We start from the raw sequence: 26977 nt of genomic DNA on the forward strand, positions 1-26977 counted from the left end.
ATTCCTAGAAACCACAGCTTTTAATATAGCAAATAAATATAATTAGATTCATATATTCAAATAAATCCTTTTACTAAGAAAGCAATATATAAAGGGAGTATTAGGTTCTTGCATTAACTCCCAAATTATTTTCCATAATAACAAACCAATTGTGGTATGAGGGCTGAAAAATAACATGAGATATGATTTTTACTAATCCTTTATGTTCCACTTTGAAGCCGCACGTTGTTCTTGATCAAAACTCTTATTTTATTATCAAGACTTACATTATTCTCCGAAGGAGTGAATTTTCTGTTGGAGACAGGAAATGAAGGACTGTTAATGCATTTTTCTGCCTCAATATTAACACACGATATATATTCATAATAACTCCAAAACTAGTTTCATTTCTTCTACACATAAACAATAAACAGTATGTGCAAAAATATGAATCCCAGCAGCAGTGATGTGGCTATATAATATGGGGTTTCTTTTGAATGTACAGCCATTTATAATATTTCATTCGAGCATGTGTACAGGGAACTACCACAGATGTCCATCAAAGCTGGATTAGATGAAGACAAACAATGCAGGCTTTGAGCATAAAACGAAGCTGCAGTTCAAAAGTTTCCGATTCTCATCCAAGGGCACTATAGGACCACTGTCTTCCTCCTTTATGCAAAAAGAATGAGTCAATTATATTACTGACATTCTTCCACAGCAGACTGAAAAGTCTTTTTACAGTCGAACAAACGACAGTGAAAACTAAAAACTGCATAAGAAAATGTGGAAATTTCAAAAATCTCTTCATGCTCAAGTTTGTCATCTCTGCAAATTTTCCACAAAGTCTGCCATAATTTTATGGCTACGACAGCATCTATTAATGAAAAATTGCATAGAAACAAATATTTTCAAATAAAATAAATACATTAATGTTTGAACTGTTTCTAAACAAAAATTTACATATCGTGTTTAATAATAAAATTAAGCTTTCAGTTATTGTTGTTAATTTCATGTGTCATAATCTCAAGTGGTAACTGCTTGAGCACAAAGATCACTTCCTCTTAGTCCCCAAATAACTTCACAATTCTATTAAATAAGTGAATAAATAATAAATAGAGGATAATGTATGAAACAATAGTACTTTTTGAGATCATGAATTTTCCACTTAGGAAAATGACATCAGCTTTTAGTTTAATAACATCCCACTTCTGTTGCGAGTTGAGAGTACTTTTTGAGATCATGAATTTTCCACTTAGGAAAATGACATCAGCTTTTAGTTTAATAACATCCCACTTCTGTTGCGAGTTGGGAGTGGTGAAACTTACACATACAGTTACTAAATGTAAACTAGTGCAATCTTTTGGACAATAAACATCCATTAAAATTTAGAATGCATATACTTTTTGACCTGGAATTACACTGCCAGGAGTTTATCATAGAGATATAACCAACCAACCAGACAAGGATTTCATGTGCAAGGATATTCACTGGAAACAAAAACTGGAAACAAACCAAATGACTTCCTTCCTTAATAATTATGATACAATGGAGTATACTTTAAAATTGTCCATATATGTTATGTGTGTGGATGTGCCTGTGTGTGTGTGTGTGTGTGTGTATATATATATAAACATGTCTTCACATGTATGCATATGTACATATAAATATATATAAGCTCTGGAACAATTTATTAGAAAATATTTATAATACCGGGATATATATTTCCAAACTACATTTCAAATAAGGTAGTGAGTCATGACCAAATCCTTTAGATTATGCCTCAAAGCTATAATTTCAAAGGTAAAATATTTTTAATGTATATATTTGACAATTTTAACCCATGCGATGAGAACCCAGCCATTCCGAGTTGCTGTCTAGGATTTTTGCAGTATGAAAATCCATCTCACACGGGAGGCAGGACGCTTAGGTAAGGACTCAAGCTGAGGATTCCCACCACCAGTTTCGGCCTTGCTTTCCCAGGGCACCTTTTAAAATGACCACTCAGAGTTGAGCCCATGAAAATTTAGGGACCGCTGCCCCAGCCACCTTATAAGTAATAGGTGTTTATTATCCTGCTCTATACTCCCACTCACTCAGGACCTGGGACGGAAAACTACCTTTCCCAAGGCTCACTGTGCCCCCATCCTGGGATCAGTAAGCAATTACCCACAGGACACCGTGTTTCCACTGTGTAAAGGTACTGAAACTGTGCCTTCAATTCCCCAAAGTGGGAGCTCAGATGCCATGGGCAGGACCCGTAGACCCCGTGTGGGTGGCCTGTGCCTTCTCATTCAGAAGGTCATTCTGCATATTCTTACCTAAACACAACCCAAGAAATTTTAAATCAAAGTGACTGATGTGAAACTGACTGATGATCAAAATTGTAAAGCCACTGCATTTCAGAGCTCAAAGGAGCCTAAAGGTCATGAAGTATGAATTTTCTGCAAAAGAAATATAACCTAGAGTCCTCTGATTCCTAAAATGTGTTCCATATAACTCTAGAAGTCAATTAGAAAAACAAATCCATATTCAAAAAATCTGTGAAAACTCTGGTTAAATATAATAAAATATGGTTCTTTCATACAAAACCACCTCAGAGTCTCTAATATGCTAATATGCATTGTAAATCTCCAAAACAAGACTATTATATCCAGGAGCCTCCAAATTTATGTGGACAGTCACCCTTGACTTAACAAACACCGCGATGGCCCAGAGCTCTGCAGAACAAATATATTCAGGAAAATCTAGCCTAGAGGCAAATATTCCAAGTTTATGAAAGTGATAAAATTTAAGAATATATCCAATTATGCTAAAAATTAAGCTACCATGGTCCAAAACATCAATTAAACCAAATATAGGTAAGAAAATATGCAATCACTCTAATCACACAAGGTCAAATCTTAACCCAAAGGATTTCAACAATGAATATATATCCACGTGGCAACAGAGGCACGTGCTCATTGCTCTCACTTTCGTTTTTAAAGTTCTAAGGGTCTGACTTAAAGGTTTTTCAATAAATGCCAAATGAATTCTAATTTACCTGAGTGTGGACTCTGCTGGTATATTTAGGTACTCATTCTGCTAAAATCTCTCACAGAAGAAACTAAAAATAATATCCTATGCTTATTGAGCTTTTGTCAATTTTTTTTTCCAAAGAAAATATCACCTCCCAATGCCAACGCACTCCGAGTATGATCTTTATTTTAGCTCCCTCAAAAGATGAACACTTGATCTTGTTCACGGCAGATACCAGATTACCTGGGAAATATTTCAATTGATCCCAATATGGGGTACGAATTCGGAATCAGGGAGACTCAAGTTCACATCCCAGCTCTGTCATCAACTTGCTGTAAGAATTTAGGCAATCTACGTGTCCCTTCTAAGCCTCAGAAGGCTTAACAGTACCTATTTCAGAGGTTTTGTGTGAGAATGTAATATGACAACAGATATGACAACAGTGCCTCCCAGACATATAACTGAACCACTAGGGACAATTTCACTCACTGCTGAAAACTGACCTACAGTACTGTATGGCCTAATATTTTCCATAGCGAATGTCTGAAATTGACCTTTCAGCATTTCAGAGAAAGCTTTCAAGGGATGGAATCACACTCGATCTCATCTGCGCTGTGCTCCCCAGGTCCAGCACAATATCTGGCCCAAAGCAAACACTCCAAGAAAGTGTGTGTGTGTGTGTGTGTGTGTGTGTGTGTGTGTGCGCGCGCGTGTGTGTGTTTACACATACATTAAAAAGTGTAACAAAATGACAGTAGCAGTTGCTCCTATTTGCAGACTTTATTTGCATCAAAATTAAATATGCACATACTTCAAAGGGTTAAATAGTTCTAAAAGGTTAGTTACAAAAACTATCAGTCCACTGTCCCATATGACACCAATTTCTTCCTCTTCAAGTCTTTCAGCCGATTATTGTATTAACATCATAGAGCTAAGTAGTGTGATTGTTTTGCTCCTTTTAATTTTCTGTTTTAGTAATTTCTGTCACTTTTCCCATAGAGAATGAAGATGTGACCCTCTTTCCTCCTGTCAGCCCCTACACACACACACAGAGCCTTCCCTTCACCCCATTTTCCCAAAATGGTTACACAGTAATTTTGGTTGGATCAATATTCAGCTTCAATTATTGTGATGATGTAAATATTATTCAGAGCTGAACTACATGCATTAATATTGCAATTTAACAAACGTCTTTTTGTTTTCTCTGGAGTGAATTACCTTGGGTTTTTCCCACCTTAGTTTTCTATGCACTCAAGTCAAAACTACCAATTGCCTGACTTTCCTCTCAAGAATTTAAGACATATCATGCAGTCTATAATTTCATCTTCCTAAACAAAACTCTTCTAGAGCCTTCTCTTCTGCTCGCATCTGGACTGACACCCTGTGTGCTGCACTCCTACTTCACCATCCTTCTGGCAATCTTCTTTGCCTTTGTCCTTTGTCAGATCTCCTGTTTCCTGAATCCCACATCTGTTTTCTTGGCTTACTCCATTTTGGTGAAGCATATCTTCCAGCAGTTTCCTGGGAAGTAAATTTCCAATGACTTTTATGTCTGAAATGACTTTGAAAAGTCATTTCAAATTATTCAAAGTTTGACTAGGTAAGGAATGATGGGTGGGTTGTAATTTTCCCTCCGAATTCTGAAGGTCATGCTTCACAGACCTTTAGCTTCCAGTGTTGCTGTTGAGAAGTCTCATACTCAAATTCAAAACTCTTTGTTTTATTCTCCCCATAATTTTCCCTCAGTGTTAAGAAATTTCACAATAATAGTGTCTTACTGTAAGTGTACGTTGATTTACCGTGCTGGAAATTTAGTGAGTCCTTACGATTTATAAATTACGTCCATGAGTTCTGAGAAAATGTTTTGAATGGTTTTGTCGCTGGTTCCTCTCCTCCATGTCCTCTGTCCTCTCTACTTTTCTATTTGGATAATGAAGCTCCTAAACTGGTCCTCTAATTTTCTTATTTTATTCTCTCTTGGTTTTGCTCTACTTTCTGACAAATTTCTTCAATTCTGACTTCTGATTCTGCTATAAAATTCTTCACTTCCGCTTTCGTGTTTTGAATTTCCAAAGGCTCTTTTTTTTCAGATTCCTTTTCTTAATAGCATCCTATGTCATGGGTGCGATTTCTTTCCTAACCTCTCTGAAGATGTGAATGATTACTTTTTTGAAGTTTTTTCCTTCCTAAGTACTTCTTTCTTATACTTTGCATTCTTCTGTTTGTTTTGGACTCTTACATGTTATAGATTTTCTTCAAATATCCTTAATAGCTCATACCTGAGAAAGGGAACAACCACTACAAGAAAACTGGAGTGAAAGCTCCACACACACTAGGGGTGCTTATCTGTTGTATCCTCACCACAGTATAAGCCAGCTGGGCTATTTCAGTAGAGAAGTCACTAGGTGTCAGATTCTCCAGAAAGATCCTTCCAGCCACCTGTCTAAGTAGGGGCCTTTCTGTCAATATATTGGAGGCCAAGTAGGAGAGGAGGGGAACACAAGGCATGAGGTTATTATTTAATCATCCTCTTTTCAGTGATGTATCCTGATCCTCAGTTGTGCCTGTGTCCCTAATAGAAAGACTCTCTTTATCATGTCTGAAGGGTATCCCCAGGCCTCTACAAAAGACTAGGAAAGGATTTGGGGATGTAACTGCTTCTAAAACAGCTTTTAACCTAAACAGATGATTTAGCCTCATTTCTCTCTAACTTCTAGAGATATCTGTTGCCACCAATTCCTGGGACTTTGATTCTGTCACGTAAACAGGCTCGTTGTTCACATCTGCGAAATCCATTACCACACAACCATCTGCTTCCAGCTTCCAATATACGGTTGCTGTTGTCTCCTCTTTTGTTTTCTCTATCCTTGTAGCTTTGTGCACTTAAAAAAAAAAATCTCTTTCCTGTTATTTTACTGCAATTTGTGGTGGAAACAAAATTGATTGCTTATGTTTAACAGATTATCATTATTTGATTTTAAAAAGTTCCTTTTTACATATTTGTGTATTTTCTAAAGTTTCTACAATATTACTTAGTAATCAGAATATAAATATTTTGGTGAAAGAGTCGAAAGAAATGACACTTTGAATATACAAAGGTAATCAGACTGAGTTTCTCCCCTTTGAGACTTCCTCCATATACTCATTTATCTACACATAAATAATAAGAAAGCTTAACTATAAAAGGAAATGTTCTATCATACAATGATCATTGTTTGTAATGAGACCTTGAAGTATGGCCATATCCTAAGAAGTCTTCTAAATTATCAGCTATTTCAATATAATTATAACAGATGCCGTCTTTCATGTGACTATTTCTGAACCTTAAATTATCTTCTATGAAGAGACCCTAGGGAATGAGTGCAAATCAAATCACTATTGGAGAATTTCCTGAAAAGCTATCAAAAATTTAAAAAGCACATGTGTGCACACGTCCTAAGTCTCAGAGGCTGCTGCAGGTCACAGGGCTGACCTAAGTTCCAGCAAGTCTGGTTTAGCTCACTGATGACCTACTAAAGTGTCCTTCATTAAGCACAAAAACTCAATGTAAAATCTCCAAAATAAGACTCTTTTAAGAAATAGCAGTATGCTCGACATGAGGACACTCCCTCTCAGAATGGTCTCTTTCTCCCGTACGCAGGCAGAGCCCTCTCTGTCAGGGAGGCTGCCATGTGCTGCTTTGGCTCAGAGTTAGTTGTGTGCACTAGGCTGTAAGCTCCTTCAGGGGCGAGTCTCTGTCGGACTATGCTTATATTTTCACACAGCCCCTTGAACACTAACATACACAAAACAGAAGGTTAAAAATAAATGTCCCTCCATGACAAGCAAGGGCATATAACTACCTTCATTTTCAACATACCCACTGGAAACAGTATGAGCTCATGAGGGAGGAAAATAAAGACAGAAAGAAAGAAGTCAAGGGTGTCGAATGCTCTTGAAGATTCAAAGGAGAGAGCACGAGGAAAATGTCACTGGATTTAGAAGTAAAAATCCAAGCATATCAGAAATAAGAAAGGGGTACCAGACATCACTGTTAATTATTTAACATTATTCTGAAAGTACTAGATGATACGATAAAATAATAAATATTAAAATTAGAAAAGAGAAGATAAAATTATCATTATTTACATATGTGATCATGGCCTATTTAGAAAACTCAAAACAATCGGCTAAAATATTACTGGAAACTATACGAAAGATTAGTAAGAAAGCCAGGACAGACTTATGGAACTCTTTTTTTTCAATGAAATAATATTAATCAATATAAATATATAATGGAAAATGACACCAATCGAAATCGATAAATAACAATATCAGCAATTGCTCACATTTATGGAGTGCTAGCCCTCTGCTAAGTACCGCACTGTGCATTTTACAATGTTCCGTTTACTCCTCACGACATCTCTAAGGGGTACGACTCTTAGTTATTATCTCCATTTCCCACAGGAGGAAACTGAGGCTGAAAGAATATCAATAATTTGCCCAAGCTGTGGAGCAGCAAGTGGAAGTGCCATGTTCCCCATCAAGCCACACCCCAGTCCAGCTCCAGAGCCTGGAGTAAATTTAATGAGAAGAGAGAACTATACAACACAGAAAGAACATAAAAAAAAAAACCCTTTAAGAAGCATAGATCTATGCACTGATCTATGCATTGTTCCTTGACAGAAAGGTTCAGTATTGTAAAGATATCAATTCTCCTCAAATTACTCGATACATTCAATACAATCCAAATGAAAAATTCTAGCAAGATTACTTTTCCTTTCTTTTTCTTCCCCCCTCACTCTCTTTCTCTGATCTCTTTCTTTTATTTTTTACTTCACTCTTTCTGATAAAATGATCCTAGAGTTTATCTGGGAGAATTAAACATATGAAAACAGCTAGGAAAATTCTGCCAGAGATTAGTAAGAGATCTTGTCCTACCAAATACTGAAAGATACACTCTCGTCACCAACATTGTGATCAATGCTGATGAACAGACAGATCAATGGAAGAGAACAGGGAATTCAGGAATAAAACCATGTATTCGCAGGAAACAATATAACAGAACAGAGTCATGTTTAATCAGACTGCAAAGGATAAAAAACTGAAAATACTCAGTGTTGGTAAAGGTAAATAGAAATAAATGTGCAGTTGGGTATATCGTTAGTGGAAGCATAAACTGACGTAACTCTTGGAGAGAGCAATTTGCATTGAAATAAATGCATAAGTTCACCACTGTAGTGTTGATTATAGCAAAATATCGGAGATGACCTAAATGTACAATGATAAAGGAATAGCTCAATAAATTTTGGTACATACTTAAAGGAATTTATATACAATCATTTAAAAGTATGCCATATATCCAATGACATGAAAAGATATATTATCAAGCAGATAGAAAAATAGCCTGAATAATAGAGTCCCATAAGGAATATTATATGTCTAGTTATCCATATGAGATATATGCATAAAGAGAGATCGAAATGACAAAATAATGTAAAAGGTTACATTTATTGAATACTTACACTGTGGACCAAAAATATGTTATTAAACACTTTGATTACATTAGCTCATCATAGCTTCATAACCGCCCTAAAAGGCACACACTATTATGGCCTTTTTAGTTATGAAGAGACTTAGAGATATCAGTAACTTTTTCAAGGTCACACGACTAATTAGTGGTGGAGTCAGAGTGCAACCTGAGCCATCCCCCACTGTGCCACAGGGTGTCCCTGTTCGCCAGAACACCCCAGTGCCGGTGACAGCTGTCACTGAGAGGAGGGTTTGAGAGACATGCGCTTTCTCTTCCTTTTGTTCTGTATTGTTTGAATTTTCTGCCATGTACATGTATTATATTTGGAGACATGGGAACGAAGAGAAAAAGAGAAAGAAATCAAAGGTGATTCTTGCCACGGCAATTCCAACAGGTAAACGGAGATAAACACATTTCAAAAAAGTGAAGAGTAAAAAAGAGAGAGAGATGAAAAGCATACACAGAAATAGATTTAAAAATGGCAAAAACGCCTTCTCTAAAATATTTAATTAATGGTGGAAGCATAAATTAGCATAACCCTTTATAGAGGGTATTTTAGCAATATGTTACCAAAAATAAAAACATGCACGTCCTTTCCCCCAGAAATCTCATTCCCAGTAACTTACCTAAAGGAGGTAAGGAGGCAAAGTATACAAGGACTTCAAAATTTTCTGCCCTTTGTCATTTGAAATGTGGCATAGTGAAAAGAGCTCAGGGTTTGCCATTAGACTTCCCTAGGTCTGAATCATTGCTTTGCACTTTATTGGCCGTGACCTGGAGCAAGTTACTCAACCCCTCTTAGCCTCAGTTTTTTTATCTTTAAAATGAAAATAAAAATACATGCCTTACAGAATTGTTGTGAGGATTAAATTAGATAAAATTCAGCAGAATGTCTGAAATGTAAAAAAAGCATTTGCTTTTTACCTTCCCATCATTCACTAATATGTGTAACTCAGAATGAATGCATAAACTTTAATCGAAACTCTGGGATAAATCATATAGCTTGGTCATTTTTACATTACTCTGCATCCAAGTATCATAAAACATTAAACTTAGCTTTTAAAGTTATTCAGCAGTAAACCTATGTTATGATACTTTGACACTTTCTCAATCTCATTTAGCACTAAGCTAATTAACAAAACTGTTTTATACACTACGGTGAGTCACATTTTTCTTCCTTCTTCCCTAATCCCTGGTGTGTTGTAAGGGTGATTGAGTATCTAATTACTTCTTAATTGAATGCACATATTATACATTTTTCACTAGCTCAAGTTTAATGCTTTTAGTCCAGAAAATCAAAGTCAATGAAATTAAGTTGAATTGGGATTTGAGCAACTACTATAATGAGAGAAGGTTTGTATTATGTCTAATTATAAGTAAATGTGGATTTTAGCATTATTTCCTATGGAAATATTTCAGATATAGGAATGTGCCATAAACGGCTAACTTGTATGATTAACAACATTGTTATTCTTATTTACAATCTTTTATTCCTCATTATAGTGATTTTATTGCTGAGACCCACTAAATATAATCATTCTTTAAGGAAAAGATATTAGAGAACTGTTGGTTGTCTCCATATTAGATCAGAATGAACATTCATATCTGTGAAAAATTACAATTTTCTCTGCAGCATAAAGGTTATAGGACTTCTCACAGGCTGCAAAAACATAAGAATAAAAACATAAATCTTGGAATACTTGGAATATAACCAGTCACATTAATCAAAAATATTTATTTACAGCAAACCATAAAAATATTACTATCCAAATGGCATTCCAATTTAGTTAATACTTTACAGACAGTATTTCATCAGGTTTTTTTTTTCCTTTTTGCATTAGACAGGAATAAAATAAAAAAGAACTCTGAAGTAGACATTCTCAGACAACAAGGATTTGTTCGCTTGTTTGTTTCTAGTTCTGGGGAGCAACCATCTGGGCTAATTTAGTTGAAGACCTCTTCAGGCAGAAGACTAGATTAAATAATTTTCTGAGATCCAATTGAATTCCGTGCTTCTGTGCTGTCCCTGAAAATATTTTCTGCAGACAAGGCCTAAAGGCCTTTACGAGTTTCTAACCACTAAAAGTACAATAAGAATTCAGAAATTTTGAAGAGGTTTAAAGAAGCACTGTAATGGAAAACAGACCCATCCAAAAGCAATGTGGTTTTATTTTTTTTTTAACAATTCACTCATTTTTTTGAGATTGTGTTACTTAGTAGCAAATTTCTTGATTAGGGGAACCTCCGTATTATCTAACAAACATTTCAGATTTTGTCCAAAATATTGGGCACTGTCTAGATTATTGTAGCTTCGTATGTCAACAAAACCAGTTTTAATTAATTTTGTTTAATTAAAACTGAAGTAGTCAAAAAAATTAAGCAAACCAAACCTATTTGTACTAACATAGAAGCATATCTAAGACCTATACAGTTAAATGAGCAAAAATTTTGTATGGCATATTTTTACTTAAAATATTTTAAAATACATTGTTTCTCACCCTTGCGAGGGTCATGTCAGTATCTACCTTTGCTCTTTCATGGTTTCTTCTCTAACTTCCCCTTTCCGTCTTCAAGAGATGGCTTCCACCTCTAATAAAGAGGTCTGGATGAGTTCCTGCACATTGTCACACCCTCATGCCATTTCATTTCCATGCTGAGATTTCAGATTTCCTAGGTTTTGCTATCTGTAAGCAATTTGTTATGTATAATCATCAGGACCATAACTATTACATAATAAAATGAAAATATTAAAAAGAAGGTAAATCAGGGAACTTCAACATTTGTTTCTGTATTTCCTTGTAAATGCTAACACCAAGCTACATATCAGGAGATCTAAGGTAGATAAATTCCAAATTTACAAAGCCCATTTTCAAAAGGCTCTGCACCTTAATAGCTGAGATATTTAAATCAGATGCCAAGACATGGAAGCAACCAAAATGTCCCTTGATAGATGACTGGACAAAGAAGATGTGGTACATACATACAATGGAATATTACTCAGCCATCAGAAAATATACTGCCATTTGTGATAACAAGGGTGGACCTTGAGATTATCATGCTAAGTGAAATAAGTCAGACAGAAAAAGTTGAGAACCATATAATTTCACTCATATGTGGGGTATAAAACTAAAAGCAATAAGCAAGACAACCCACAGACACAGACAACAGTTTAGTGGTTACAGAGGGGAAGAGGGGAGGTGGGACACAGAAAAAGGCAAAAGGGTCAAATACATGGTGACAGAAAGAGATCCGACTTCAGGTGGCGAACATACAATGCAATATACAGATGTTGAATTGTACACTTGAAACCTATATAATTTTATTACCCAACGTCACTCCAATAAATTTAATAATAAAAAAATAAAATAAAAATAAATCAGATGCCAATACTACTACCTATATGGATGGCAATGACAAACTACGATACCACCACCGGTCCCCATGGCAGATGGTGCCAATGAGTTATGTACTGTGCTCAGATGTGGATTTGGAATCCTTGACACTCTCGACCAATCTCTCAGAGCTGACACACACGTTTGAGTGCTCTCTGTCATCCATGTCTTTTTTTTTTTTTTTAATAAATCTTCAGTTGGCAGTGAGGATGCTCTTGCAACAAACAGTCTAGGTGAGAGACGATGCTAAATTTATGGGTTGTGATGATGGAGATGGAGACACATAGATGGATTTAGGAGCCACCAGTAGGCAAATCTGAAGAACTGGAGGATAAATGGAACGTGAGCTGAGGTGAGGAAGAGAGGTGTCGAGTCTGACTTGAGTTACTAAGAAGACTGGAAGAGATCCAGATCTGTGAAGGAAGATCGAAAATATGGTCTTGTACATATTGAGTTTGAGATGCCTTTGACACATCCAAAAGAAAACTCATCAAGACAATCGCGCATTCTGTTCTAGAACTTAATATAGAGAGCTGGTCTAGGAATGTACACGAGTGAGTCTTGTGCACTTAGTGGTAACAGAAGCTGCGGGGGCACATGAGTCACTGACCGAGAGAGTCGGCCCCACAGGCCGAGCCGCGAGGACTCCAACATATATATATATATATATAAAACTCATGAGGTTATCTTAATAAGACTTAAAGTGGAAAAATAAAGCTAAAAAATTAACTTGAGGAAATTACCCAAAATGGTCATTCGTGAGATGAAAGGCGTAATGGAACAAGTTTAGAAGAGATAACCTGGTCTCAGTGACTTTCTTATGGAAAATATATCCTTTAGGTTTAAAATCATGAAATCAACTGTATTTAAGGTATCAGAATAAATTAATGTTCAACATACATTTTGGCCCATGACTGCGAAACATTCTCTTTGCTTCTGCCCAAACACAATTTTGTTTGAATTCTTAGGAGAGAAAAAAATCTAAATCTTTTAGGAATGTTTATCTACGATAAATAATTAACATTTCTAAAACATAAAAAGGGAAAAAAAGGACAAATATGGAAGCAGGGATTACTCTCCTTGTTTAGTAATCTTGAAGAAATGCCTAGACAGCTTTAGTACTTTTCATTCTTGGGTTATTAACAACTTTTATATATCACATAATCAAAACATTATAGATAGGATAGTACTCTTGGTATTGTGGCCTCTTCCTGAAATTATTTTGAAATTCTTTAGGAAATTCATTCCGTTTTTAAAAATTATCTGTGATACGGTAAATAGAAAACGGCCATATCCATCAAGCTTTCATTTCTCACCCTGACGCTGTGCATCATGTTATTAGCGTGAGGAGAGTTCAGGTCCTGTGGACTGAAAATATGGCGCTGAGCTTCCCATTTATCTTGTGAGGATAATAGCTGTTACCTACTTTGGTCATTCTCCCTTTCCCCACATAGCCTCTACTGTGCTATAATGCCTCATCCTTTTCTACCTGATAACTCTTAGGTTGTAACAGAAAACTGATATGGGGTTGATGCTAGCTATACCTTCATTAAAGCTAAGAAGACAACATTATTAATTGAAATAGTATACGTGGGGAAGAGTTTAACACAGTCAAGGTTGATTTCAAAAACCCAGAAAGAAAAACGAGAGCAAGTTTTACATAAGAAGCATTCAGAGATGGTTGCTTAATGAGCCCTTTTCTTTCTTCTATGTTTTTTTTCCGGGGGGTGGGGGGGGTGGTGTTCTAATCTATTTGAGGCATACTTATATTTTCCCATTTTAAGGGGAAAGAATGAAAACTATTTAAAGAACTTTGTGGCATTGCTTTCTTTTATTTACAGAAAGTAAATAATTATAATTAATTATAGTACAGTAAAAGTGTGCAGTTTAACAATACTCGAGTCACAGAGGAAACAGGCAGGCAGGTCTTTGAACGGTCGAAATAACCTTTTAAAAATGGGCTAGCACTTAATGAAACAAATAGGTAAATAGTAATTTTATTGATAAAGTAGTACCAATATTATGATACCAAGAGCAACAAGTAAACTGGACCTAATGCTTGATCTTATTTTTTGTTCGTTGTTATCAAGATTTGGTTCTCTACATCATGTAAAAAATTCAGTGGGTAAAGGATCATTTAATATCAATTGGCTCACAGAAGTATGAACAAGCACCGCACCTGGGTGAGTTATATGCTAATTCTCTATACAAGTACAAAATCAGAGTTCATACTTCTTAAATAGTAATATAAAAAGTCACAGATTATTCATGGGAATAATAAGTCTTGGTTATCAAAGCCCTCCAGATGTCTAGAGATGTCATGCAAAAAAATGTCATTTTAAGTCCAAAAAGTAAAGTTATTTTAGTAAAACATAGCTAAAATAAATCTAAATTATTTTAAACATTTTTTAGAGAACTACCAGGAAAAAAAGTTTTTTTCTTTTCAGTTCCAAGAGCTTAAATGAAACATTCATGCATTAAATTCAAAGTCTGACTGTCAAATCATTTCACTTTAATAAAAATTTGAATTACCTGCCTTAGGGCATTATTAAATATCAAATAAAAAGCATACATCCATAAGTCTGATTTCCCAATATAATTTTTATGTAGAACTATAACTAGATTTGTATAACATATTTCAAGATAAAAGGATCAAAAATGTATTCATAAAAGGATGAAGTCAGAATTGGAGTTGCCTTTGAAAGAATTCCTGTACCATTCTTAGGAATTTTTTAGAAAAATGGCCCCCTTTAAGTAATCTCAGACTTCAAGATAAAGACACAAATCCATCCTCCTTTTTAAAATACCTAAATTGTAACTGATTTAAGACCAAAAATTACAAATTATCTTCCTATAATTTAATGAATATAAAGTATCCAAAATATACATAATCTTTTCATTAACATTAAACTCTCTGCTTCAGGGGTGGGTGGGTGTGTGTGTGTGTGTGTGTGTGTGTGTGTGTGTAAGAGAGAAAAATAGTGATGGTTATTTAGATATTTAGAGAGGACCAGATATGGATTAAAAATTCAAGGTAATAATCTCATTTCATCAGTCCCTTAAGGCTACTGATGCTCACAAGACTATAGAGAGTGCACAAAACCTAGACTGGAGAAATTCATAAATTCATGTTCACCAAACCTCATCGCACCTCACTTTCTGCCACTCTTACTGGGTCACTCCTATAAGCCCGCCTTTCCATCCTTCACTCTGCTCCAATCCCCCACCCCCAGCTGCTACCCCATTCTTCCTTAAATAATAAAAGCAGGTCATGGGATCACAAAGTCTAGAAATCAACACTTCTCCCTTCCAACTACAGCACATAAAGTGTCCATTCTCTTTACATAAGTCAGTCTCTGAACCTGCTGAGGATTTCATCCCCTTTCAACTTTTCAGAGGCTTCACAGTAGGACTCACCCCTCTGAGAAGCAGCATCTTTGGCCCCTCCTATCTACTGGCTCATTCTCCCAAGTATACAGAAAAGATCTAGTATTTTTTTTTTAAAGTCTCATTCTCACGACAAAAAAAGAAATGACATATCTGTGACCTGATAGAAGTGTTAGCTAATGCTACAGTGGGAATCATATTGCAGTATATAAATGTATCAAATCGACACCTTTATTCACCTTAAATGTACACAATGTTAAATGTCAATTATATGTAAATTTTTTTAAAGTCTCCTTCTATCTCATGTCCTCTCTGTTGCTGCTGCCTCTACTCCCCTCCCAACTCAGTCAATCAAGAGCTGCCACCACATGGCGTCTCGACTGCTCCTTTCATGGTCTCTTTGTCCAGCAGCCACGTGCATCCCCCATTGTCATGCCACCATGACCACCAGTGTGGGGACACGCTCTGACCTCTGTCATGTAGTTTTTAAGAAAAAAGGCTCTGCCAGTCAGGCTGCCTGGGTCCACCTTCCAGTTCTGCTGCACAGTGACTGTATGACTTTGGGCAAGTGACCTAATTTCTCTGCGCTCTGGTTAACGCACCTGTAAAGACTCACATAAGACTTTATGAACCCTCAATGAGGTAATCCTTAAGTAGTATCAGAGCATTTTATATGGATACATCTATAGAAAACCTCTATGCCAACGACTCCCATGTCCAGTGATCTCTACTCCAAAAGTCCAGCCACCTTCACGACGGGTCCACTGTTTGTGACTGATGGGTGTCTCTCATTCAGCGTGCTCCAACTCAGCTCTCTCATCTTTCCATCCCGAATGGCTTTCCATTCCTCCTCCAGCTTTCCTGCTGCCACTCAATGGCACTCTGTCCCCATAGTTTCCAAAGTCCGAAACCCCAGAATTGATCTCTGAGGTTTCCATCTTCTTCCACCCTTATCCAGTTCATCACTAGCCAGCACTTCCGAGGTTGTCTCCCACACCTCCCCATCTCCACTGCTGCAATTCCAGGACCAGAGCCACTCTGTCTTTCACCTCGGCTACGCAGCAGACCTCTGAGATAGCCCCCGACTCCTGCCCAGGCCCACGACAATCTAATGTTTTCATCTTCTAGCCCCCGTGATCTGTCGAAAACATACATGCAATCGGGCCACTCCCCTGAGTGAAAGTCTTTATAAGTTCTCAGTGCATCGACGACAAAATAAAGATGCTTTAACTGACAAGGGCCTTGCCTGACACTCCCCTTTGATTTCTATCCCCTGGACTCACAGGATCTTCTTTCTGGTATCTCAACGCATCAAATTCCTACCTCCTCTCCAGGGAGTGGCCTCTCAGGACCCTTGTAAAGACATTCCCTCTCCTGGAAATCTTCACTACACTTCTTTGTTCTTCTCATTCATGGAGTTTATTATGATTTGTCATTGCATATTGTTTTTCCACTGTCAGGCTCCTCACCTCAGACTCTGTTTCATGAGGGCAGAAACACATCTGGTCTTCTCACCTCTGTATACCCAGAACTGATCACATAGTAGGTGCTCAATAATGATTTCTGATTACGACTTTTTTTAGCTCATCTAATCTAAGGCTTAGCTTAAAGCACTCTTGGCTTTTCTTCATTGTTACCATATAAAAATTACTGAAAGTTTCTTCTCATCCCTATCAAAGGCAACTTTGCCTGGCCCTCATCATCTCCAAAATTAGAAAGAAGAAATGAACCATACTGGCTAATGAGGAAACTGAGAATGAATGAATGAATGAAACTGGCTGGCCGATATAGGACATATATAATTAGTTCTAAGGCAGCAGTCCCCAACCTTTTTGGCACCAGGACCGGTGCTCCTATGAGAATCTAATGCCTGATGATCTGCGGGGGAGCTGAGGCGGTGATGCTAGCGCTGGGGAGCGGATGCAAATACAGATGAAGCCTCACTGGCTCACCTGCCACTCGCCTCCTACTGTGCAGCTCAGCTCCTAACAGGCCATAGACCAGTCCTGGGCACCCCTGTTCTAAGGAACTTCTAATTTACCTAAACGCATTTAAGATACAAACTGTTACATGTCATGATGGATTCAAAGTAAAATAAACATGTTTCAACCCTTATGAAGCTTGAAATCTAACAGAAAAAATAATACACAAATCGCTAAATGGAAGAAAGAATGTGAAATGAGAGGTATGATTTAAAGGGAAATTCATGCCGAAAGAACTATTTGAGTTGGGCCTGTAGAGCAGCTAGGATTTCAACAGGCAAATGTCGGATGGGGAGAACTGTGTGAGTAAAGCACAATCACAGAGGAAAGAAGACAATTTGGCTGGAGTTCTGGGTACACGATGTATAGTAATAATAGAGAGACAAGAAAAATGGATTGGGAAACACATGGACAAAATGATCACTTTTTAAAATTCCTGTGTTCACTGTCTAGCTCATGAGAGAGTAAGTTCCTTGAGGCCAGAGACTGCTTTTCATCTGTGACTCCCCGGTCCATTGTATGACTCACCTTGTATCTGAGCACATGCTCCCAACAGGCCATAAACAGTCAAAGCTCTGTCCTGCTTACCTAAAATGTTATTCCAATGGACACTTCTCTCTTACGGAAGCAGTGGAAATGCCATGCACACCGGCCTATATATGCACCCTCAGGTGATTTGCAAGGTAAAGAAGTAATCCAGTGAGTGTATAGTCATTTACGTATATTTTATCTTTTCCATGTTTGCAATGTTTTATTTTGTTAGCTCCTTAAGAGTAAGGAATACATACATTAAATAAATTCAACATATTAAAATGTATAGATGATGTTTCAATCCATAAAGAGATATACTATATTCAGATCATTAATAAGTGCTTCTTGATCTATCAGATAAAGCACTTCCATAGGACAAGTATTTTTATTCGTGCCAGATCTGCCTACACCTATCTCGATAAACAAGGCAATCAAATCTGCATTAGACAATGAGGGTCAGCGTTGAGGGTCACAGACCCCTGAGTCCCTTCCTTTATGTTCCTCAGTCATCAGGAGGTGACTGCTGCAGTTTCAAGGGTGCAACACAGGAAAGTATTACAGGGGTGCGAGCATCTCACTGCTTCTCCGTCTCAGTGTCCCCTTCCTTACGATATTAAAGCAAAACTTGGAAGGAAAGGCTGTTCTCATGAGAAAATAGGATTGCAGAATTTTTTTTAACATTGCATGAAATTTTAGAAAGCCACCTGACCTGTAATAAATGGGGCTTAAGAATATGCCATAATCTTAAATTTCAAAATAAAGTGCGCTCATTGCTAAATCATCAGCATCATCATAAGAATAACTCTGACATGACAGGTTTACATAACTGTGTGTCCATTTCCTTACTTAATCTGCACGTACCCAAATGAAGGTGGCGGACTTGTCCTGTTCTCTCTGGCTACTGAAATGCAGCTCTGATGACTCTGTCACTAAGTGGCTGAGTGGGTCTAAAATTGTCTCCTAAAATCCCATCACAGCCTTCCACAAGTTCTGCCCCTTTAACATGTGTCCTCAGCCTTCGAAATTCTTCGATCTGAAAATAAAAGCAGGAAAAAAATAGATTAATCATTTACCAGATATTAACAAAGATTGGAGTTTCATAAATAACTTAAAATATGCATACATTATCACAATTATAAAAAGAAAAAACCAAACTTCAAAAAGAAGAAAATGGGCTTAATTCTTCCAGACCTAAGGCATTAGACATAACCCTTGCACTAGAAATGAAGACAACGGAAGTAGAGGTATCAAGGTCAACCCAACAGCCATAGACACCTGCTGGGCTTATTAATGCAAGAATGAGATAGGCTTTTCTCAAAAATCTTTTCTGCCGGCCTGTAGGATAGTAAGAGTGAACGATTGCATGTCCCTATAGGCTTCCCAGGTGTATCTTTGAGTTCTGTTTTTGCTGTATGTTAACAAAGAGTAGATGTTAGATTAGATGGAGGTTTCCTTCGTCAAAAGACTCTGCTGTTCTTCTAGACCTGTGGAGAACACAGGTCTAAAGAATACCTCAGAATTTCCAAAAGTTGAAGCCCAGCTCCCTCCCTTAGCAATGTCGATTTTCAAGTTCATCTCTCTTTCTCAGGTGGCCTCTCCAGGTCCCGTGGTTTCTCATTACCTGTGAACAGGTTCCCACAGTCCCCAGGGACCTTTCCCATCAGCTGCACTGCAGTTTCTGTCACTGGCTAGGTCTGTACTTCCTAAGAACCTGTAGCCTGCCAGACACCACCCTCTGAGAAGTATTTAAGCAAAAAAGCAAATATGGAGGATGGTTTTCCAGGCTCATCCCCATTTATTAGTTGATTTACCTATAGAACTCATTGTCTGTTATTTCATTTAAATGCCATATAGTCACATGACAAAGACATTCTTCATTCCTTACACAAAAGGAGAAGCTGAGACCAGAAAGTTTCCAAACTAGGCCTGACAATTCCAGTCCACCTGCTTTTTCCCAAGGTCCACAGCCACCTCTTCAGAAATTCCAGTCCAATCAACAGAGCCTATATCCTGCATATATCCCAGGATGTTGAGCAAATATGATTTGATCAGCATCAATCCACCAAAAGTTCACCATCTGTCTATTAGAGGGTTATATCTACACAGGTCCTTCATACAGCACAGCGATAGAACTCTGCCATTCATAAAGTGAAAGAAATTGAAGATCAACTAATTTAGGGTTCTTTCTAATAAAAGTCTAGAAACCCCTACAGATTTTAGGGGGCCCAAGAAACCCCTGAATAATATGCAAAATTTTTCATGCGCATTTTTCTAAGTAAAGGTTCCCTTTACAAGATTCAAATTCGACCCACTCATATGCATGTTAGGAAAAGGAGTTGGGGAAAAATTAAATGGCTTGTTAGATTAGAACTCAGATTAGAAATCTGACTTATAATTTTATTTTCCCATAAATCCAAATACTCTTTGATTTCCTTACTACACAGAATAAGTTTGATCCAACTACAAGTGTCCTGTTTTTTTAAGTAATTAATTCCTACATGCTATGTTTATACAGAAGTGCCAAGCAGATAAGCAATTAGCTATTTAACCTACATGTGGTTTCGCACTAGAGTTCATTAGGGTCTTAGAGTGGGAACACAGGTAGCACGTATAGCTTCTTGCATCTGGAAAGTTCCCAGAGCCAAGGCTGCATGAGAATCTCCTGTAATTATTTGTGGAACGTATTTTTACTTACTTTTCCCTAAGTACAGAGTGGAAAGGAACCTGATCAGAGGATCTTATGCTTTTTCAAAAGAAGAATATGAAAATGATGGCGGTGAGTTCTGCATCAAAAAAACAGTTCTCATCCTGGCTCTGCCACCTACAACCCAAACGACCAAATTACGTCACCTCTTTAAGTCTCAGTTTCCACATGTATACAACGAAGGTGAAATAATAGTATTTGCAAAGAAGAAGTTAGAAGTAAATAAGGAAATTCATGAAAATCATTCGACATAGTTCTAAGCACATAGGAAGTATCTGATAAGATAGTAGCACAACTTCTTTTGAAGCCAAACCTTTAGCATTTCGAATTAATATTTAACTCCAATTTTATATGCAAAAAGTAGACAGGAAATAATAAACCAATTGATTGGAAAATAGAAAGTCATGTCTCTTTGTATTCACTTCACATGTGATTACATAGTAACAGCTGCAACCAGGATCTATAAACTTTGGACAGGGTCACCAATGTGGACTAGAACATGACCTATTTTTTAAAAAAATACTCTGTTTTTATTGACTTTGAAACTGTTTTAAAGCTACGTTAATTTTTTATTTACGTATGCTGAACTAAAGATAAATCATTCGGGCTCCAGGCCTCAGCCTAAAGCACCTTCTGTGAAAACAGCTTCTAGAAGATATGATCTGAATCCACAGCGAGCCAGTCTCAAATCACTTCGTTCTTAGAGAGCATTATTTCAGAAGAAATGTTTTTCTCTGATCATAGCAACACTTTTAAGACTTTAAACACCAACAGAGATCAAAAGAAAAATACGTCTTTCTGAAATGCCAATTTTTCTGAAGTAACCCCACCCCCACCCCCCACCAAACCCTTTAGTCACTTCAACTGGTGTCAAGTGCACATTGCGTTATCCCACACTGAAACGAGAGAGAGTGAGAAGGGAACAGAATAATACCTCGGGATAAAAGTCTCCACCAAAACTCAACTGTCGGGGCAATACAGAGACTATCGTTATCACGTATATCAAAATCAGCATGTATGATGTTGGTTTTTAACGCTGCTCTACTTAAACATGGTATTTGTTTTTAACCAATTTAAAAGCAATAGATTCAGAGACAAATCTTCATCTTCCAAAGTTACCACGGTTGAACAGCCACTGTTCTCTCTGGACCTGGGTTGCACTCCAATTAGTCTAAATAAGACATTTATACCACTTTCACTGACTCCTGAACCAGATTATTCACTCGAAATTCAGCTTTAAAACTGCTTTCTTTATGAGTGCATCTAAAGGGCTAACGTCCAGGGTTTGAGGTTTGGCACTAGCAATTTTTAGGAGTTCCCAACTTTCTACGCACATCCTCTGACTGACTTATTTTGCCTTATACCTTATGTGCCATTATGTTCAAAGAGAAAAATAACACATGAAAGCTGGTGTTCTCGTCTTATTTTCTTTCATCATCAGGCAGTGGTGATACAGGAATTGGAGTAATATGATTTGTTATGGTAGCAAACTATGCTTAAACAGTCCAGTCCACATATACGTATATATCGTGAGATTTTATATGTGTATATCTACCTTTCAAGTACTGCAGCCTGTCCTTTTTGCTTGTTCCATTTTCTTCTACCCCATTTGTCTAACTCTCTTTCTAAAACATCTCTTCCTTTCTTCGCTGACCTCTCGTCCATAAACCAACCCTCATCCTACCACGCACGCCCTCATCTGGTTTTTTTGTTGTTTTTTTGTTTGTTTGTTTGTTTGGGTTTGTTTTTTTTTTTTTTTTTTTTTTTTGAGGAAGAGTTTAGAGAAGAGAACATCCTTCCCCAGTAATGCGGACGTAAGCTTTCCTCTTATTCCATCCCTGGCCCTGATCTCTGCCACTGCCTTCCCCTCATCACTTCAGGGTAGTTTCTGATGAGCCACACGTATCGAAACATACTCAAGAATGACAGATTACAGAGTATATGAACACAGCGGAGGTGCTCCCTACCACCGAAGACACTGAGGAAATACATACAAAATTCCCCACGAGTGCCGAAAAATAACACATTTTAATAAAGGAAACAGGGAGTCTCCGAGGAGAGAGAATCCTAGAACCGCACTGTCCGACACCACAGCCACCGGCCCTATGCGGCCACTGAGCATGTGAAGTGTGGCTAGTCCACGCTGAGCTGCACTGCAAGCACAGAAACACACGGAAGGTGAGACTTCGTGTGAAAATGAGAATGTCATAGATCTCATCAGTCATTTTTATATTGGTTACATGTTAAAATGGTACTTTAGATACTGTGTTAAAACACACTAATTTCACCTTTGACTTTGACTTTTTTTTTTAATCTGGCTACTAGAAATCTTAATCTTACATATTGGGTTCAGATCGTGTTTCCGTTGGACAGGACTGGTCTAGGGCCACCCTGCAGAAACTCAGCATTCTGGTGTCCAAATGCTGAACTAAATTACACATGGAGAAAAATGTCAGCGGGTACAAAACAGTGGTTCTCAAAGCACACTTCCTGGAATAAATCCCTGCCCCAGACCTACTGGATCAGCCGCTCTGGGGTGGGAGGCAGGGGACCAGCAAGCTGTGTTTTAACAAACCTTCCAGGGGACTGTGTGAGAATCACGGATATAGAACTAAATTTACAACAAACGTTCCAAATCACTTGAAATCGTTTTCAAACAGGACCATGCTGTGGCCCTGCCACAACGTGCTCTTCGGGTTAACAGCCCCTCGAATCCCCTATGGAACACAAAGACAAGAAAGGCCTGGACACAGTCAGACCGCCTCAGCCGCCCAGGGCCAGATGTGCTCCCAGATCCCACAGGCCAAGCACACACCACGCCTTGACTCAGGCTGTCGGGAGCTTTGAGTCTCTCCTTTCAATCCATAGGAAATATGGAATGGGGAAGGATGACGAGGAGGCAAGGCTGGGAAGAAACAAAATTGGAAATGATTTTCCCAGTTCTCACAGTCATATATCCGCACAGTGAAAAGCAGGTAACATATTCCATATTCTTTTGTTTCTCTTGCAGTTACCTAATGTTGAAAGAGAAAGGAAATCACAAAACAGAAACATCTAGTTTGAGAAAGTAGGTAAGTTAGGAAATAGAAATAAATTAAGAAGAGGAAAATGTAGGAAAAGAGGGAGAAGAAAAGCAGAAAAAGGAGAGGAAAACATAATGATCAATCCATTTCTCTGCAGGTTTGTACGTGCGCACACATATTTGTACACATGTCATTCTATCAAAAGACCACGTTATCAATTATGAGTATTGTTTACATTTTCGTGTCTCTGTGAAGTCAGAAAGTGTCTTATAGTTTCTACTGTCAGATTTGATCAAATTATTACGTTCTTGGAATCTCATTTCTGAATGTAACGATTCAGCTGAAAAAACATTTTTTTACTTCAGCTTCTTAATGTTTAGACTACTGTTTATCTTAAAGTAATTTAATGGTTATTGACCATAAAAAGAAGACAATTACACTCATTCAAATCCATCCAATTGTGTGTGTATTTTCCCCAGCATATAGTATGCTCACCAAGAATAATATTAAAAAAGTCAAGGCTTCCAGTTCCATATTCTAGAATCCATAGATTCTAGAATACACAGGAAGATGTAAATGATAGGCTTAATGGTCAACACTACACTTCAGCAGAAAACTATCCCTCCTTGAATCAAGCTGCTGTGCATATCCTAGGAAAGCACTGTGACTTGAAGCTTTTGCTTTAATGCTGCTAGTGCGGACACGTTATTATCCTATGGCAGATGATGTATTAAAGACACCAGTTGTTTCCATACTAATATCTAGCAGCTTAATCATATATGTTAACCCTATGATATAAGAGGGGACGTTTTTCTTCAACACAAAATCTCGTATTTCTCAATCTAATCAGCTGCACGGAGATCCACCTGCCATTCGCTATCCCTTTTATTTTTGTATCAATTCTCGTTCTCTATCTCTATCTTTCTCTGCTCCTCTTTAACTGAAATAATATGAGATTTAACAATTTTTCTTGGTTTAGATGGTAGAATCACATCCTGTCCCTTTGGTTCCTCTAATTTTAATGCCTTCTCTGGACCTTTTCTATTTTTTGTTCTGCTTCCTCTAAAATCATCTGAGCAGCAACAGTGAAACATTCAAGTCAAGGACAGACTGATCGATATTCTCTTAAGATTATAATTTTTCCTACATCACTCCTAATTACATTTTAATATGTGTCTGTGTGTGTGTGTGCGTGTGTGTGTGTGTGTGTGTGTGTGTGTGTGCGCGCGCGCGCATTTTAGCATTGCTACCCTCTGAACAGATGTCGTAATAGAGCTTTGTGCTAATGGCACCTAAATCTTTTTTTCTTGAAAAGCTACAGCTAACTGGAAAGTCATCTATTCTCCAGAGCAGCTGAGATTATTCCTTCCAATATACACTCCTTTGGCTTTGGCTCCCCTTCAAGAAGATATGGCCAATTCTCAAGGAGCATGACTTAGTGAATTAGTCATGTTAATTCACTTACTGGGAGAGACAGTACAAAGCAAGGTTTTTCTGAAGCCAGCGAGACCTAAAGGCACGATGATTTGTCTTTGGATTTTAGCAGAACATACTGGTTAACATTACATCTCACGTTTATAGAACACCAGGTAACAATCCCAAAACAGCTCAACATTAGAATTCCCAGTACCATGCCAACAAGGTAATGCCTAATGGAATTCTAAGTGAAATTGAGAATTTTCTTTTCCGTGGCTCACAAAGTCAATCCTGAGTTTCAAAAAATAGAAATTTATTGTGGTCATAGAGAAAAATTTTATTTTTCACTAAAAGGTTTGATCATTTTTAAGAAAATTACCCCTAAACAAAGTACATGATGCTAAACAAATGAAACTGTAGAGCCTGAGTTGCTTCTGCTTCGTCCCCAAGTCTGAGATCTCTCCTTGTGGCTAAATCCAATTAAACTTTTCAGAATTTCAGAATGGCACAAAATATTTCACGTGATGAAAACCCAGGATCTACAACCAAGAACACTTTAGCAAAGCTATTATTTAGAGTCAAAGAACAGATAAAGAGCTTCCCAGACAAAAAAAAAAAAGCTAAAGGAATTTATCAGCACCAAGCCAGTATTACAGGAAATGCTGGAGGGACTTCTTTAAGAAAAATAAAAAACATATGTCAAAAACATGAATAAAGAATGGTAATAACTACATTCCTATCAACAAGTATTTCAAATGGAAAAGAATTAAGTGCTCCAAGCAAAACACAGAGTGGCTGAATGGGTAAGAAAACAAGACCCTACATATGCTGCCTACAAGAGATTAATGTCAGATTAAAAGACACACACCGACTAAAAGGAAGGGGATGGAAAAAGATATTACTTTGATGAACCTAGAGGGGATTGCGCTGAATGAAGTAAGTCAGAGAAAGACAAACACCGATTGATTACACATATGTGTGGAATCTAAAGAACAAAATAAACGACGACAACAAAAATGGAAACAAACTCATAGACACAGAGAATATTTTGAGGGCTACTAGATGGGAGGCAGTTTGGGGGGGACGATGAAAAAGAGCAAAGAGATTAAGTACAAATGGATAGTTACAAAATAGACATGGAGATATAAAGTGTAGCATAAGGAAAATAGTCAACGATGTTGTAACAAATCTGTAACAGAGAAGAGGGGCACTAGATTTAGTGGGGTGATCACTTTGTGAGTTATATAGATCTCTAATCACTATGCTATCAACTGAAAGTAATATATTACTGTATGCCAATTATAATTGAAAAAACTCATTGAATTGTGCAACGTAAATATGAGCAGCTAATTGTCTATTTCAATAAAGTTGTAAAAAAAAAACTTTTCAGTTCTTAACTTAATGTGTGTTCAGAATTTGATATTCTCCATCTCTCTACTCCCCACTTTTTGAAGTTCACACCTACCTCGCCTTCCCTGACTTCCAGACATCGTGTCAACTTCCTGACTTTTCCCAATTCTCAAACCATTCCCCGGGGGCAACTCTTCCAACGCACACCCCTTATCAGCTTCCACTCTCCATCACCCCTTTTCTCTCCTCTTCCACACTCACGGCTTCAACCACCACCTGTATATTATACCCCTTTCTTGGATGTCTCAAAGGTATCTCAAACTCGCAATATCCACAACCATAAACTCATCACATTCTCCATAAACCTGCTCTTCCTTTTTTATTCCCTATTACAGTGCACAGCAACATCTCAAACTCGCCAGTCACCCAAGCCAAGATCCAGGGACTAAACACGCGGGTCCTTCCTCCCTGAAATTTCTTCTTTGTCATCAGTCACCAAGTTCTACTGATGCCACTTCTTTACTGTTTCTAAAGTCATTCCCTGCCTTTCGCCCCCCTGCCACAGACTTACGTCAGATACACATCTTCACGCTGTTTCAGTCATGTCTCTTTCTCAGAACACTCCAGTGATTTCTCGCTTCCTTCAGATGAAAGTCCGCCGTCCACTGCACAGATCGAGGCCT

At 37.6% G+C, this 26977-nt stretch overlaps 1 protein-coding gene across 1 annotated transcript in view; it reads right to left on the reverse strand.

Annotated features, from left to right (window-relative positions):
• Positions 1-226: 226 nt before the first annotated feature.
• Positions 227-26977, reverse strand: part of CA8 (carbonic anhydrase 8) — an 82911-nt gene continuing 56160 nt past the window's right edge. Inside the window, exons 6-7 of the mRNA XM_011359188.1 lie at positions 18663-18834; positions 227-651 (exon numbers count right to left, since the gene is read on the reverse strand). Coding sequence (XP_011357490.1) covers positions 18700-18834 — 135 coding nt within the window. The 3' untranslated portion in view covers positions 227-651; positions 18663-18699. The remainder of the gene's footprint in view (positions 652-18662; positions 18835-26977) is intronic.

Source organism: Pteropus vampyrus, unplaced genomic scaffold, assembly GCF_000151845.1.
Source record: "Pteropus vampyrus isolate Shadow unplaced genomic scaffold, Pvam_2.0 Scaffold45, whole genome shotgun sequence".
NCBI classification, from domain to species: Eukaryota; Metazoa; Chordata; class Mammalia; order Chiroptera; family Pteropodidae; genus Pteropus; species Pteropus vampyrus.